The sequence below is a fragment of the Aspergillus campestris genome (genome assembly GCF_002847485.1).
Source record: "Aspergillus campestris IBT 28561 chromosome Unknown P168scaffold_11, whole genome shotgun sequence".
NCBI classification, from domain to species: domain Eukaryota; kingdom Fungi; phylum Ascomycota; class Eurotiomycetes; order Eurotiales; family Aspergillaceae; genus Aspergillus; species Aspergillus campestris.
Window position 1 is genome coordinate 227496 of NW_020194346.1, and position 16394 is coordinate 243889.

The 16394-nt window shown below is 51.3% G+C and overlaps 5 protein-coding genes across 5 annotated transcripts; 1 reads left to right on the forward strand and 4 right to left on the reverse strand.

The window, feature by feature from the left end:
* Positions 1–3732: 3732 nt before the first annotated feature.
* P168DRAFT_320999 (uncharacterized protein) lies at positions 3733–4880 on the forward strand (the record flags this gene model as incomplete). Its single annotated transcript, XM_024840423.1, has 2 exons — positions 3733–4317; positions 4380–4880. The coding sequence occupies 2 exons, from the start codon at positions 3733–3735 to the stop codon at positions 4878–4880; spliced, it is 1086 nt and encodes a 361-aa protein (XP_024690002.1).
* A 1500-nt stretch (positions 4881–6380) lies between these two features.
* Positions 6381–10793, reverse strand: P168DRAFT_257865 (mRNA-binding protein RRP12). The gene is made up of 3 exons (XM_024834574.1): positions 10630–10793; positions 8640–10550; positions 6381–8584 (listed from the first exon to the last, which is right to left on the reverse strand). The coding sequence occupies exons 1-3, from the start codon at positions 10690–10692 to the stop codon at positions 6716–6718; spliced, it is 3843 nt and encodes a 1280-aa protein (XP_024690003.1). The 5' UTR covers positions 10693–10793; the 3' UTR covers positions 6381–6715.
* A 122-nt stretch (positions 10794–10915) lies between these two features.
* P168DRAFT_48702 (uncharacterized protein) lies at positions 10916–11350 on the reverse strand. The gene has a single exon (XM_024841969.1). The coding sequence runs from the start codon at positions 11180–11182 to the stop codon at positions 10949–10951; it is 234 nt and encodes a 77-aa protein (XP_024690004.1). The 5' UTR covers positions 11183–11350; the 3' UTR covers positions 10916–10948.
* A 168-nt stretch (positions 11351–11518) lies between these two features.
* On the reverse strand, positions 11519–12190 carry P168DRAFT_241429 (U6 snRNA-associated Sm-like protein LSm1; the record flags this gene model as incomplete). The annotated part of the gene is made up of 4 exons (XM_024833759.1): positions 11519–11692; positions 11792–11907; positions 12000–12068; positions 12151–12190. 4 exons carry the CDS (start codon positions 12188–12190, stop codon positions 11519–11521), a joined length of 399 nt encoding a protein of 132 aa, XP_024690005.1.
* Positions 12191–13537: 1347 nt separating this feature from the next.
* Positions 13538–14227, reverse strand: P168DRAFT_321002 (uncharacterized protein; the record flags this gene model as incomplete). The annotated part of the gene is made up of 1 exon (XM_024840424.1): positions 13538–14227. One exon carries the CDS (start codon positions 14225–14227, stop codon positions 13538–13540), a length of 690 nt encoding a protein of 229 aa, XP_024690006.1.
* Positions 14228–16394: the final 2167 nt, after the last annotated feature.

Here is a 16394-nt window from a genome sequence, read left to right on the forward strand (position 1 = left end):
CAAAAAAAAAAAGAGAGAAACGATCCTTGAGTATAGGGTTTCCGCTAAACCCGATTCGCGCTCATATGGCGTTCCAGTTGACCGTCTGTGCGTTTGTTTGTGTTGACTGTCTGCTTCACAAACATTGTAGATATTTATATGAATTCCCATGGGGAATGTAGTTGATACTATGCTAATATACGGTTCATATAGCAGATGTAAATCCAGAATCTTTCAACAACTCCATTGATTATTACTCCGTCTATGAATGTAAATAAATTTGGAATTTCTGCAGAGGATGCAACGCAGGAGGTTCTCGCGTTGACTCACGGGATGGTGCCCCAGATGAGCACAAGGCACAGAAGGAGCAGGAAGGGAAAGAAGAAGAGGAATAAACAATTTGGGGTTATCCAGCGCACAGCCTATATTCTGAAGAATGCTATATTGATAACATTATGTAGGTAGGCAACTCTTCCCACTGCGAGTAAGCTCTTCTTGACAATCCCATTGTGTGGGAGAACATGTGGACTTTGGATGATCGCTGTGATGCGGGGAATAGAAGAGCAGCATGATAAAAAACAACACAAAACAAAATCAATTATACATACACCACCTCACTATGTGCAAACAGCCTTACACATCTCCATCGTATATATATGGCCTTGGAATCATTCAACGAAGGGATACCAGCTAACCGAGAGAACACCGACAAGACCATTGTCAAGCACCACTTTCCCATCAAAACGCCCATGCAAGCCCACCCGATATCCCTAAGCTATGACTAGACACCCCACAGTGACGTGTTGTCCCTCAGGTTCTTGTTCCTGACTCCTGCGGCTGTTCTTTGCGTCGGCTGACGCTCCTCCGACGTTGACAGCTGGCCAAAATGTGCGAGACCGGAAGTACTACATACTATCACTCGTAGTTAGATCTTTGAGGTGGGGAAGGAAAGGATTGGCTGTATGCTGATATCAGCCTACTTCAGTGGTAGAGAGTTTGATTCATAGTGGTAAATGATTGCACAATGTTGAATTAATGATCGCCTTTTATATGGAGTCCTAAGGGTGTGTTCCACCCACAGCGCAGAGATGGCATATAGGGTAGAGTAAAAAATAAATAAGGTAGAATAAAAAGAAAAAGAAAGATTTTTTTTTTTTGATAGAGAATACCAAGCCTAGCAGATCAGGATACCTGGCCAATGCATGACGGTTGATCAGGAAGATCAAAAGACCAGTCAGTGGCGGTCCTGCAGATATATCATCCATCGTGGCTTTTTCATTCACGCACACACGGGCCACACCGCCATCTACTCCATATTCACCTATTATGTATCTTAATATCTACCTTAGATAGGTAGGTACATAAGTAGCCTGCTACAGGCTGATCATTGACTAGTTGGGTTGTGATCCGACAGTGCACTAGATATCCACCTTATGCACCCGACAGAAAGAGGTACGGCAGTAGACGAATTTAGACCCGTGTTGACAGTTCATCTGCCATTGTCACGGACCTTCATATTATACCTCCTTCATTTTATCTGGGCTAAACAGATATATGCTTGTATATACTCACGTATATATAGACAAAACCATAGATAATATTTAATTAGGATAGAGATAAATAGGTTCAATAGACCACCCGAGCCCACCGTCCGTACGGAGTGGCGCTATCCCATGACTACCGCCTAGCGACCGTGGCATCTCCAACCGGATATCCACAATGTCACAAAGGAGTCGATCGACGCAAGCACGTCACCCTAGTCCTGCCGCGCCATCCCTTGGACGAAGGAGCGTCGTGAACTTGTCCTAAACAGCACAGCAACCCGTCCTAGCCAAGAATGACGGATCTAAATCGAGGCCTATCCAAGACCTCGGCAGGACGCAGGCCGACACGGCCAAGCCAGACTGGATTGGCAGCGAATAGCGGGATATAAAATGAGCCAACGGCAAAGGACTGCCGAGACATGAGCTTTACGAAACGGCCAGAGTCCGTCCTGCTCGGTCGAGGTCAAGAATGCTGGGCCTGGTCTCGAATCTCCACGTCATGGAAACCACATGCCAGTCTGAGCGGGAAGGCAGTAGATGGGTCCCCCGAGTGAGGGGGGGGCATGTTTCATCCTCTTTGGAAGACGGGGGTGGGCCCCCCTGACCCTGACCAGTCGATCAATCTCGTCAGGGAGAGTTTTGGTGACGGTTCATCACCGATTCAGCCTTGCGGGTGGTTTTCTGGAACTGATGATATCGATAGAGGATCGGTCGTATCTCAGACTTGGGGGAGTGTTGAGGGTGGATGCATCAATCGTGATGATACAGACAGGAAAGATGCTGCATACCGTAAAGCCAAAAGCCACCCGGTGAATCCCTATTACCTAATTGATAGAGAATCCCTTTCTTGTCTCAGTGATTCGGAGACACGCAGCAGCCCCAAGCCCAGACGCGAGGACAACAGGCCGGATGGAGTGGTTGCCAATCTCTCGGCGGGCTGGGCGATTTCTCTGGGCGGGGTGTCGGAGAGGAGGGTAAATGACGGAGAGAACGTCTCTCCGGGGTCTCCATCAGTCTTTTTCAAGTCTCTTCCATACCGGCAAATCTCAACAATGTAGAGGATCTTCGCCCTTGGAATCCCTGGGGTCAGCACTAGACCCTCCGTCGGTCGTACCGTGACTAACAGGATAGCGATTGTAATACTGCCAAGGCGTCCATCCAGTGTCCGAATGCGGATCCCGGACGGATTTCCCTGGTCGGAATGGCCAATCGCATCGCCCACATTGCGAAGGGAAACCCCCGCAGACTCTTGGCATCTTGGCAGACGGTATGGTCAGGTCGGGTTGTGGTATTGGTATTACCAGGGAGACTGAGTGGATGTCGATACGGACAATGTAATGGGTGACAATACTGTACTGTATGGGACGATGGCTGCTTGCGGCTGGGGGGGAATCAGTGATTCATCATCGCGAATTGGATCCCGTTTCCTCTCTTCATCTTCATCAGGCTCTCCAGTCTCTACCTATTTCTTTCCAATATCTGCCATGATGAATCCATGTTGGTCAATCCAGACCATGGGTCTTCCTTACCGGTCTCTCCTCATTCTCTGGTTGAATCCTCCCACCCTGTCTTTTTGATTTGGTTTACGACGGGATCTCCCAAGATCACGGACGAGTGAGACGCCTTTGATGTCAACCATGCCAAGATCTCGGCATCTGGGCTTCTCTTGGCAGGCAAAAAAAGCGGCCTTCCGCTGCAGCTTTCGTTCTCCCCCAAGACAACCAACCCTTTTTTTTCTCTCTTGGGCTTTGGTGCCCTTTCTTGGGTCTCCGCTGCAACCTTTCTGGGCTTTTTTGTGTCTCATGGCTCTCTTATAAGTCTTCCTGGTCTCCTTCCCTCCGCTCCTCTCCCGCCTCCTCTCCTCCCCATTCCATTCCCTCCCATTCCGCTTTGACGACGACGACTACTACCCCCCTTTTTCTGCTTCGTCCCTCCGCCTTGCTGTGGCATTGTCGACTTGTCTATCTCCTCCCTTCCCCTCCTCCCCCCTCCCTCCCCTTGTTCCTCCCGGGCGTGTGTGCCCCTTGCATCAGAAGCCATGCAGTGAACTTCTCTCCGTGGGCTTCTGTGTTCGTCTCTGTACCACCGTGGGTGTCGTTCGCCGCTCTGGTTGAAGGGGGATATACACCCGGCCTGTCGCCGTGTGCCCTTGTTTTGGCCCGCCTTATCTCTCTGATTGCTCCTTTCTATTCCTGCTCCGCTGCCAACCATGGGCCCGCCCGAGATGTCATATTCTCCTGCCTATTACCAGGATCATGGCCGCCTGGTGACAGTCGATAACCGCCCCTCGAATCCTCCTACTCCCCCTGCGGCTCACTTGCCCTGCGAATCGTCGTCATCCCCGCCCAACCAGCGGCAACAGCAGCAGCAGCAGCACGGGGCAATCACCCCCCGTCCGTCGGATTCCGACCGGTTTCGAACCCCCCAGCCCCACGATTATACTTCCGACATGTGGGACCCTTCCTTCGCTAAGCATTCCGGTCGCGCTTCCCTCGACGGCCCTTACCCGGCTCGGGGTCCGGTAGAGACGGTGTACCCGGATTTCGCGCAGCCCGCGGCGGTTCCCGTGACGTTTGTAACCTCGCCCTGTTTGGAGAATGGTTCCATGTTGACTGGGGCTTCGTCTAGCAGCGGTGCCATGCGCAAGGAAGAGCGTCTTCGTGGAAGCATGACCGACCACTCCTCACACCTGTCGAGCGACAATCATCCCTCGACTGCGTCTCGCGCGCACAAGCGGGTAGTCCGTGATGAGGACTCTCTGGCGGATGACAACCAGGATGCCCTCCTGATGCTGGTAAGGCCCCCGCTGTCTGTCCTCGATGTTCGCTCGCTAACGGTAGTGTGTCAATCGTCCAGCTTCGACTGTCCGCCCCAATCCCGATCTTCTCGTTCGCGGCATGCATCTATACGCTCTTCGGCCTGTTCTTCGTCATCCTCGTCTCGCCGCTCCGTGTCTGTTCCTGCATCCCATACTTTCGCGCGACGACCTTTCGCGCCCAGCTCTGTGACCTGCTGGTGCCCCAGTTACATATCCACGAACGCTTGGTGCGTCTGCGAAAGTCGTCGCAACGGTCCTCCCCATCACAGTCCGTATACAACAACCTCGATCGGCAATCGAAAGCAGACTCGTGTGCGTCCTACTCCGTCGGCGGTCTGATTGCAGTCCTCCTGCTGTCGTCCCTCCTCTCCGTCGCCTTCCTCCTCCTCGCATGGACCGCCGCCTTTTTCTGGATCTTCGCGATGGTTCTCGGCAACCCGGACGGGACAGAACGGAAAGATGACGGACGCGCGGCGGTGCTAGGTGTCAGTCGATGGTGGCAAACATGGCTTCGCAGGGCCCGCAAACGGCGGCGTTGACCGGATGAACCTCGCGCTCCGTCCGCGTTTTGTACAGCTTCCCGTTCTCTCTCGTTCCTCATTTTTGACAGCGCGAGCCCTTGCATCCATACATATCTCCTTTCAATCTTAATGCCGACATGATACCACTATTTTTCGATACGCGGGACGATTTCCAGAGCGTGTTTCATCTGCTTCGATCGATCCGAATTTGCTCATCGCATCGGTCGGGTTTCTCAGTTCGTACAGGAGTTTTTATTAGGTGGCTGTAACGGCGTTGGTTTATTTCGTTTTCAGTTTCGTTTTCCTGCATTTCTTCTATTTCTTTCAGATCGTGTCCTCGAGCATGGTAGGAGGGAACAAAGCCACCCTCCTCATCCATCCATCAGTCACGGCTGTCGTCTCTGCCACGAATAGATGAAAGACAGTGTACTGTATTTCTAGCGCAAGAATTGATACCCGACGGATTCAGTCTTTCATATGAAAGAATAAATAGATAAAGCTGTAAATTCAGAGATAAATTGGAGTCACTTTCCTCCCTGAAAAGTGGAAAATTGAAACCGAAACCGAAACCAAATATTGCATGTCGCACGTAAGCAAGAAAGAAAAACAGTAACAAGTCAGAAGTAAAAAAAAGAAAAAAGATAAGAAGTAATAAAGTAAGAAACGAAGCAAGGACAAAAGTTAGACTCAAAGAAGAAGTAAAAAAAACGAAAGCAATCAAGCAAGCAGCAAACAAATGAAGCTAACTATTTTATTTATGGCTACGCTTCTGTTTGGTTTAATATCGGTAACCTTATTCTTAAATGTTTTTCCCTAGCAAAGAAAAAAAAAATGATAATAACAATAAGAAGAAGGAAAAAAACATCCATTTTTGTTTTATCTTAATTTGCAGTTCAGTGTACCGATTTGGCTTTCTGATGTGATCTATCTATCTATCTATCTATCTATCTATCTATCTACCTATCTCATTTTCATGTCGATGTAATAAGCACCCATCCTGGGAAATTATTTACTCTGCGTTCTCGCCTCACTGCCTACAGTACCTATCTACCTACCTACCTACCTATCTGTCTATTTACCTGGGTAATCGTATAGTACTTACAGTACGGTGTTGAATTGTTTGGAGGGACTCCGTATGTACTTACGTGATATGCTTGAATGAGCTACTTACCTACCTACCTACTCGGGTACCTGGTGCCTAGGTGTAGGTGTAGGTGTAGGTGTAGGTACAATAGGTACGGTTACGGAGTACGGAGTCGATGGGGAGCTAATGTGTGTATACATGTATGTATGCATGCCTGTATGCCCTTTAACTAAGCAGTAGGAACAGATAAAGTTGATTGAATTGAAAATAGAAAGCAAAGGATAGAAAAGAATAGACATGCATTTTATGATAACTGAGAAAAAGAGGGTATATAATACCGAATCAAAGCAGAAAAGAAACAAAAGTAAACTATGAACAAGACAGACAGACAGAAGATAGATATAGATATCATACTTCGTAGACTAACAGCTACTACCCGGAGAATTGAGGCAGAAAAGAAGAAAGGGAAAAGACATGGCCGTGTTGGTTTGTGCATATAGTCACCCTCATACTCATAGATATTTATAAGTCACTCTCCTCCACAATCGATAAGAAAGACGAAAGAAAGAAAGCAAGAACTTCACCCCCATAATGCGCAAGTCATGAAAATATGTGCTAGAGGTAAATCCCCAGTATTGATCATTCATTTCATTCCATTCCATTCAATACACTCATTCCAGTAAACTCTGATGGCAGTTTGATCCATTCTGATCATCACATGGAAATATAAACTCGAAACGAAGAAGACACGAATTTTTAGTCTTCAGATTTACCTCCTCCCCCTCTGCCCACGGAAACCCCCACCACGACCTCTGGGATTCCGTCGCTTCTGGATCCGGCTGTTGCTACTGCTCGCTCCGTGGACCTTGGGCACACCCAGGCCGCGGCGGCCACCATCGGAGGGCCGCTTCCTGGCATCGGCGTCATTGCCGCCATCGTCAATGTCCATGTCGTCGCCGCCGGCGTTCCTCTTCTGCTGGGACTGGCCCATCTTGTACTTTCCGCGCTGGCCGCGGCGCACGGCGTCGGGACCGCTAATAGCCGCGACGTAGGCGTTGATGCCGCTTTCGCCGCCGGCGCCCTCGCCGTCCAGGCCGGCTGCGCCAGCGTCTGTGTTGTCGTCGCCCAGGAGAAGACGGCCGTCGGGACCGTACTTGGCGGCGTGCTTGCGGCGCGAGCCGGGCCCCGTGTTGAGGAAGCGCACGCTGGGCTTCGTCGTGGAGATGTGCGCCAGGGCGTCGGGAGCCAGCAGATCGAGCGGGTTGTCCTCGGGCGACATCTCGCGGATGTACTGCTCGTTTCCGCTCTGCTGTCTGGATTTCTTGCCGGCCTTGCCGCGGCCTGCGGTGTTGGCGCCTTTGTTGGCGCGCATGGTGCCCTCGGCGTCGATCTCGATCTCGCTGGCGTCGTCGTCGGAGCCCAGGTCGGATCCCGAGAGGTCGGAGTCGTCGTAGACGGCTTTGTCGAAGGCGTTGGAGAAGGCCTTGCCGTCGCTGGGGGCGGCAGCGGTCTTGTTCTTGGCGTTGTCTTCGTCTTCGTCTTCGTCGTTCTCGCCGGCCTTCTTCTTCTTGCGGCGCTCGCGCAGCTTGCGGATGTTGGTGACCAGTTTGCGGTCCTCGTCGCCGACGACCTCTTCGATGGCGGCGGCGCCGAAGCGGCGCATCAGTCGGTCTAGGATACCCTTGACCTTGCTGCGCAAACGGCCCTTGTGCTCCTTGCTCCAGACCATGAGGTTGGGAACCATAGTGGCTAGGCGGGGGCGGAGGAGATCGTCCGGCAGGACGACGACGGCCACCTTGGCAAAGCCGAGAACAGAGCGGACAATTTCGCGGTTGTTGCTGGTAAGGAACAGCTCCACGGTCTGCACGAGGTCGGATTGCACATTGGGCTGGAGCTGCTTGTGGAAGTCGAAGAACAGTCGCGACAACGCCGTCACCGACGCGGCGACCATGTGCGGTGAGCTACCCGCCAGACCGGCTGAGACCATGGTGAAGAACTCGTCGATGGTGGCCGGGGCATCCGGGGCGTCATCAGGCATGTGGGGCACCAGTGAGTTGCGGATCTTGGTGCCGGCGGGGTTGCGCTCCTCATCGGCCGTTCTCTTCGCGAGGTGGACGAGAAGGTCGAAAGAGGCGGTCCGGGCCTTCTCGTTACTCTCCTTGCATCCGAGGACCACCTCGGAGAGGATGGACGGAATGAAATGCAAGTCAGAGGTGGGAAGGTATGTGACCAATTCGTCGATGGCGAGCATGCGGTCCCGGCGCGCAGATGCCGGGGTCTTGTCTGCAGTCGACAGAATAAGAGTCTGGAGCTCCGAGCTCCGTTCCACCAGGGCCTCGGCCCCAGTCTCCGTCGTAGCCAGGCGGGGGATTAGCTTGTAGGCTTTCTTGATTAGCTGCTGGTCGCCGGTGATGCCGTTCAGGATGTTCGCGGCCATAGCGAAGAGGCTCGCAAAGCTTGTCCGAGGAAGATAGATCGACATGGCAATAACCAAGTCAATGAGAGTGTGAGAAGTCGGCGGCATCTTGTTGCCGGAACCACCCTGCTGGTGGCCACCTTGCTTGTTTGCGGTCTCCTGCTCGGAGGCCACGGACGACTCGAGCATGGAAGTAACGCGGGTGAATGTTTCGTTCAGTTCCTAGACGCATGGTTAACAAGACATGTCATAGCGAGGGCAACTCGATTTTACGAACCTGCTCCGGGGTGATGCTCAGGTAAGAGTTAATGCACTGGAGGATGTGGCCTCGGTAGTGGGGCAACGTCTGGCTGTATACGTTGAACAGCACCGCAAGCAAGTTACTCGCGAACGAGGAAAGGTGGGCGATGTTCTTCTTGGCCGCCTTCTTGGTGATTCTCCGCTGGAGAATCAGGTCATCACCTTCTGACTCCACCGACAAGATGGCCTGGTTCGAATCCACCAAGTTCTGCAGGGCCTTGCAGATCTCCACACGGAGATCCGTCTGTTTATAGAGAACGTTGGAGAGGAGCTCAGCAAAGGACTGATCAAAGCTCTCCACCAGATCCAAGGGCAGCTCACAGTACCCCGGGAGAATGGACCACGTCTGCTGGACGAGGGTCTCGAAGATCTTCGCCTCGACCGTCTTCTCCGCAGAGGCGTATTCCGTCCTCTTCTGGTACAAAGATTCGCTCAGAGGAACAAGCTCAGAGCGGAAATGGCCCAAGTTTGTGTTGGTGACATGGTCCCGAAGAATGGGGAGGAACCACACGCGGCCAGGCTGGCCGGCCTTCTGATTGATGATGTTCAGAGGCAGGATTTCCAGAACCGCCGCCGGGCCCATAGCCTCAACCGCACTGCCGAGGACCTGGTCGGCCTCCTTCTTCCCGTGGAACGACTCGTTCGTGCGGAGTTCTCCCACAATCCGGACAATGTCCTCCAGGAAGGGGCTCGCCCGCCACTTGAAGCAGTCGAACGCGGCCGAGCAGACATTGAACACTTCCATCCATGCGGCCTGGTACTTCACCGACAGGAGACCCGTCGCGGCCTTGGCCAGCTTCTCCAGGGTCTTCTCATCGTAGATCGACGGCTCAATGATCACGCTGTTCGGGATGCAGTTGGCCAGAAACGAGACCAGGCATTCCGAGGCAGACACACGGATGTTGCTCGACGGCGAAGTCAGATATCCAGAAATCAGGTCGAACAGAGCCGGGAGCTTCTCGAAAGTATCCTCGGGGGCAACCTGGGCGGAGACATCGTATCCGCGGGACAAGACAGCGATCCACGGCGGCAAGAGCTGCGAATCATTCTGCGCGGGCTTCAATTCCGAAATCGCGTCCAACAGACGGGGGAGTTTCGACGAGGAGAACTCGTTGGCCATGCTGGAAAAGATCACCTCGAAGACCTCAAAAGCACCCATTGTGATATACTCGTTGGTGGACCGGGACGCATTCATCAGGAGCTCGCACAACGGCTCAATCTTCTTGCTGGGCCAGCCTCCCGATGCGGTCGCGACCGTCTTCACGAGCTGCAGAGAGTGGATGACCAGAGGGTCGTGATTCTCTCGGCCTTGCTGGTCGTGACGGCCTCGCTTTTGCTTCGTCGCCGCAGCGATGCTATCGCCCAGCGTGCGCAGGCCGGTCTCTGCGCACATGTCGGCAGCGGGGTGATCGAGCGACGGGCTCGGAGGCGGGGCCCGAAGGACCGCGATCAGGGCATCCTGCGCCCTCTTGCGCACCTTGGGGCGGTGGTCGACGGCCAGACTGAGCAGGCCCGCGATGGCCCGCCGGGGACCGATCTGGGTGTGCGGCAGATTCCACGCAGCGGCATCTTGGGCGATGAGCAGCGATTCGAGACAGCCGATGGAAGGTCGCAGGAGCGGAGCGTCGACCTCGGGCAGGGATAGCGCGGGCGCGAGACTGGTGAGGATCTGCGAGAATTTGGAGCGGAGGATAGGAGCGGGGACAGAAGCGGTGACGATGTCGAGCAGGTAGACCACGGAGGTGGCCAGGTCCTTGCTGACGATGCCCTGCTCAGCGGAAAGCGACTGGGAGAGCAGGGCGAGTAAGGCTGCGAAGTATGCGGTCGCAGAAAAATCGGCTTTTTGATCGCGAAGCGTGTCCTCCACTGCAGAGAGCACCACCGCCGTCTTCACATCGGAAAAGCACTGTTAACCACGGACTCCCCACTAAAGCAAACGATTTGACGTTGAATTGATGTGAACTTACATGGTGCTGATTCTGCAGCTTGGGGGACTTGATCTTCTCAAGCTTCTCCGCCAGCGTCGACATGATGAAACAGATCGACCGACAGGCCTAGGAGAACAATCAACGAGGATTGGGAGAGAAGAGGAAAGGAGTTGAAGAAGAAGAAGTCAAGCGGTGGTTTGGATGCGGAGGAATTTTTTAGTGGTTGAAGAAAAAAAAAACGGAAAAGGTACGGCGGGCGGTCTTGGCGCGCCTATCGATAGCGATAACCTTTACTTAGCAGGTAGATAGATCCCATTCGACTTCAGTATACTCCTTGTCAAGGATGTTCGATTGTTTGCTATTGTATGAATACGTGATTCTGTTTGAGAGTGTAATTTATCGTCTGTTGTGGCAGATTCCCACCACACGCGCTCTCTCCTCCCACCTTGGATATGCCCCGACTAACCAAGCAAGCTAGATGGGATATGCCCGAATAAAAGAAAAATAAGAATACAGAAGAACTCGATATCGAGGCATAAACATCGTCAAGCATGATTTGGTCTTTCTTATACTCCAACAGATTCACCCTCATTGTCTCCGTGACTCGTGAACATCACTCATCCCCCATTACTCCTCCTTCTTGATCGGATTTTCGTACTGCCCGATTCGATGGTCAAAAGCACCACACTCTAGGCGCGCTGCCTTGGTACCTCACGTCCTCCCCCTGGATCTATCGAATGTTTCCCCTTGGCAACTTATCGCATAAAGGAGAGCCAGAACGAGCTGGCGACCGTCGAGGGGGCATGCCCGGAGCTTGAATCTGTCGAGACGTATAAAATTCTGGGTCAAGAGTAGATATTGCCCCGCTGCTTATGATGCCCCCCTAGACACGATGGAGACTGAAGAAAGAGGATTCTGGCTTTTCCATCTAGAACAAAATCTCCCCGCTATGCTCGGCCTCGAAACCGAGGCCTCGAAGTTTGCCGTGTCGTTTCTTGTCGTTGCCTTTGCGGCGTTCCTCTTCCTTTTGCTTGAGCTCAAACACTTCTTGGAAGGAAGCTCGTTGGACGGTAGTGGGGAGCTCATCTTCCCTGTCGAGATCCTGAGGGAGTCAGCACACACAAGCCAATGGGTAGGTCCAAACGCGACAAAACAAGAAAATGACAGAATAAATGATCAAAAGAGGAGAGGAAATTCTTACAATTTCACCAAGTAACAACACATTCTCTCCTCTCACAAGGAAAATCCCCCTCGGGATATCGGCGTAGAGATTCCCAGCATACAATCGCTCAACGGTATCTTGAAGAACAAGATTGGCTGTGCGGGGCAAAGAAACTCGCGTTAGAAATCCGACCATCTTCCATATTCGTGTATCATTTCAAATGCGCGCGGGTGTGGCATCCTCCTACCGAATTGATCCCAACTCCGCAACACGCCGATCAGTTTCCTCCCATCGCGGAGAACAAGAACGAGTTTCTCTAGTCAATATTGTCAGCCAGGATCCTCCACAGAAAGACAGCAGAGGCGTCAAAAAGGCAATGGCAAGGCAAGACAACATACTGTCTGTCAAATCCAATAGCTGGGCAGCGGTCGTGAACATCTGCGGTGGTAACTGCGGGGGACCCTGCGTTTGCGTCATGGGGCCGAGGGATTGGTTCTGCTGCTGCTGCTGCTGCTGCTGCGATAATCCCGGCGGGGGAATTCCTTGCTGGCCACCGGCTGGAGGGTCGTTGATCGAGAGGCGCTCCATTGTTGGGTTGAGGTCGAGGGTGGGTTGGAGAGGTCGGGGAAATTGAGGGTTGTTCCAAGGTCGTGCGACGAGTTTGCGGCGTCGGTTCGGGTGATTATTTTCGGATCGACTATTTGTGTAATTCAAGTGGTATAGCCACTGTCATTCTGCGAGGGAGGGTTTGGCAATCAGAGAGCTGTTGTGTTGAGGATAGGAAGGCAGCTGATATCATTCGAGCGAACTTGAGCTGCGACCAGGTGTGGTGGGAGGACGGTGTTTGTCTTGTTTGTCGCTCCGTCCCGAAGGGATGATGGACTATAAAGGTTTGATGGAGTATACAACTGGGTAAAGAGGAAGATTAGATGAACACAAGATGGATATATATCGAATGACTCGTTACTAAATATTCTCATCAAATATTGTTTACTCCAATTGCGTCAGTCTTGCCAAAATGGCCAAATGGCCACGAAGGACATCTCAGATATTCTGACGATTTTGGCTACCCCCACACATATATATATCAGCACTACACATTGACTCGGATACAAGTCAAGTCCCATAATAACCAATCTCTGGTAAACAAAATTGAACAAAATGTCTGTTAGATAGAACGACCAAGTCTATCGATACCACCATTACGCTATGCAAGGCTGCGAAAGCGTTGATATCGCCGTCATCCAATTGCCAGAATAGCATCTTGAAATTGTGCGAGGCAGTCAAATACGAGGCAGGTGGGAGATGAGATGTATCCAAACCGGCCCTCACCGGTCTTCGTCATGCATGCGGACCGAGGCTCGTGCTATAGGCCGAATAGCCTACAGTGGTACACTCCTTGCTGGGTAAGAAAAGTCTTCGTTGTGTGACTACACCAGGGTAGCCTTCTTTCCCTGTCCCTCGACTGAACCCTGTCTTTCAACTGTCAAGTGTTGATTTTTTTGCTACAGAACAACCACTGAACAACAAGTCAAACGTCACGAATGGCTGGTACAAAGAGAAGCCGCTCTCGTGGCTTGTTCTGTGTTATCAAAACACCAACAAGCAAAACATCAACAAGAGACAGCGCCAAAAAAGTACTTTACATAAAAGAACAAAACCCGAAATGACAGCCATGATGGCAGTCACAATGAAACAAACAATCGAACATGCCACGCTTCACCGCAAATCCACAACAGTCATCACCACTCGCCTCAAACCCCCCAAACCACCAACATACAAAAATCAAGCAACCCCCACCCCCCGCCTCTGCCCCCTCATCCTCTGCTCCCGTCTCCGACTATAAGGCGCACAAAACGGCTCATTCGCCGACCCAATACTCGCCCTCACAGTCTCCAGCGAGCGATGATAAGCCGGACTCTCCGGCGGCGGCGGCAACTGCATAACCTTGAACTGATCAACGCTGATAATCCTCAGCCCATAAAGGTACTGCATCAGCTCGAAATCCGGCCTGCTACCAGCGAGCGTCTGACCAGCCTGGTAGTGCACGGTATCCACATGGTCCAGCATGGCGTCCCACGCTTTGCGGTCGGGGGAGTCGACGAAGCGCTCGCGGGGACAGAGGGGACAGCGCGCTGTGTGGGGGGGCTCGTGCGTGCGGAAGTGGCTTTGCACGTGGGTTCGCCAGTGGTCGGGTTCGGTGAAGGTCTGGTGGCAGTTGAGGATGTGGAAGAGGCAGATGTATGTGTGTTGATTGGGAGGATGGTGGTTGTGATTGTGGTTATGAGGGAGGGTCTGGATAGGGCGGGTGGGAGGGGGAACTACGAGCGCGCCCGTTCCGTCGTCTTCGAGGATGGAGTGGTGGATGAGGCCCGATGCCCATCCTGTGTCTAGGGATAGACGGGATGAGGAGGATGACGATGCCGAAGTGGTGTTATCGCTTGCTAGCGATGGAACGGCCGTTAGAGGCGGCATGACGAGAAGACAGAGAGGGAGAAACAGGGGCGATGTCAACGACGTGCGAGCGCTGTCGATATCTACCCCCTAACCCACAGCGCGAATCAGAGACCGATGCGACGGAGGGTTATGTCAAGCAACTCTGTTTGAATATAAACTTAGTCCGTGAAGCTGTGTCTGAAGGATGGGAAATGTCCAGACACTGTGCGACCGCATCATCGAATCGAGTCTTCAAACATGGGGTAAGCGATGGGGTTAGGGCGATCGGCGCGGGGCAATCGATCATTATCTATCATTACCTTTCCTTGACTTGACGATTCAGTTTTCCCAATCGTCTAAGACGGTGAAGACAGTGAAGAGAAGAAAAGCCATCAGCCATATTCAATCAATCTGGTCAAAGATCAAGACAAACAAGAGGAAAAAGCTGTGTGCCTCTTCGTCTTATCCCCGACTGGTCTCTACTTATTATTATTCTTAGTATTCAAAAGGTACTTTTGTATTTGCTTCTTCCAACAAACTGAGTGGTGCCACGTTCAGCGAGACGTGTTCTTCGTTAACTCTTCTATCTACTCTATTCTATTTTATGTCTTGTTTCAATCGATACAGTGCAGTTTTCCATATTCATTGTCTACTTAAGGCGATAATAAAAAGCAGTGTAGTATGTAAGATCCATACAGAAACAGCACGCTGACAGGCATATCAAGCAGTGTATCAACAATCAACCTGATTGGGCTGTGAAAGTATCTGTCGATGCAGGACAGAAGAAGGAGGGACATCGTGAATGTACCTAGCTCTGGCTGCTGATTTAGCTGCTCGTGTAGTCCAATAGGGCTGTTTACAGAGACTGAGTAGATTGATGTTAATGCCATGGATGTAGACTCTATTAGTGTGATAGAATGGTTAGACGGGTTGAACGTGAAGCCAGCAAAAACTTATATCGAGTCTATAAGCGACACCAGAGTAGAACCTCATCTATCCACTGACTATCTCTAAGAAAATCAAATCCAGACACTACCTAGTAACTCCCTGCCTAGAGATATACTGCCGATCAGTCTATTCTCCTACCTAGGTATCTCACCTCTTACCTAGTGAGTGAACAACTCCAATCCAGGTCTATACAGTATACCAACAAAAGTACATCCACATGCCCTAAAAACATCACTACACACAAGCACGAGTAAACGCACATGCAAAGAGGCTATCAAAAGGAGAAAACAAGAGTCAACCATGCATGTCTCAAATATACAACTACCTACCTACCCATCCATCTATCTATCTACCTATCTACCTCCCTGTTGAGACTCAAGAATCATACCATCACACCTACCTAGGTAGTACTAATGATATCAACCAAGACAAGCCGATCATGCGATCCACGCATAACCAAATCACACCTAAATTTCCCGACCCGTTGCATAAAACATACAACAAACATAATCAACCACTAAGGTAAAGTAAAGTAAAGTCGTACCTGACTACCTACCTCCTACTTCACCCAAGTACAAACCAGTAAAAGGTGACTGTATTTCCCCGGTATAATATGTATTATATTATATTATATTATATTACTTACACCGAATGAATATCAAGCGACGCACGTACTTTTTCCATTTATTCACTTATCCTTTTTCAAAAGAAATATATTTTTTTTTACCTCGGTTAGATAACCCCCCCAGTACGTATGTACAACCGGAGATAAAAGCCCAGCTCAGGGCTAAACAATCACAATCAGTCGATCTAGCCGGGTAGACGGGACCGGCCCATCACAGACTAGGGAGTAGATAGCGCTACAAAACCCAATTGGTATCGGCGTACCCCGACTTTCACACACAACGACCCCCCCTTTCCTGTTCCTCGGATCTGTGCCGATAGCTCTCGCAAGCTCCTTGTTTTTTTTTAATTATTTTATTGTTGTTCATTCCCGGGGGAGGGGAGATCGGCGGCATGTGAAGGCTTACCCCGTAGTTAACTACCTATCTAACTACTGGGTTATGATTATGATTATTTATCAAAGGATTTAGGGACTAGGTCGTGGTTTCACATGTGATTGTGAAGATTGTGATTCCATCAACAACTACTACTACCCATCTATCATGTACTGTATGCCTTCAGTGTGGTAATCAACTTTTCTTGTATTCCGTAATCCGTATCCGTATCCGTATCCTGCTAAAGGGTCTATTTGTAT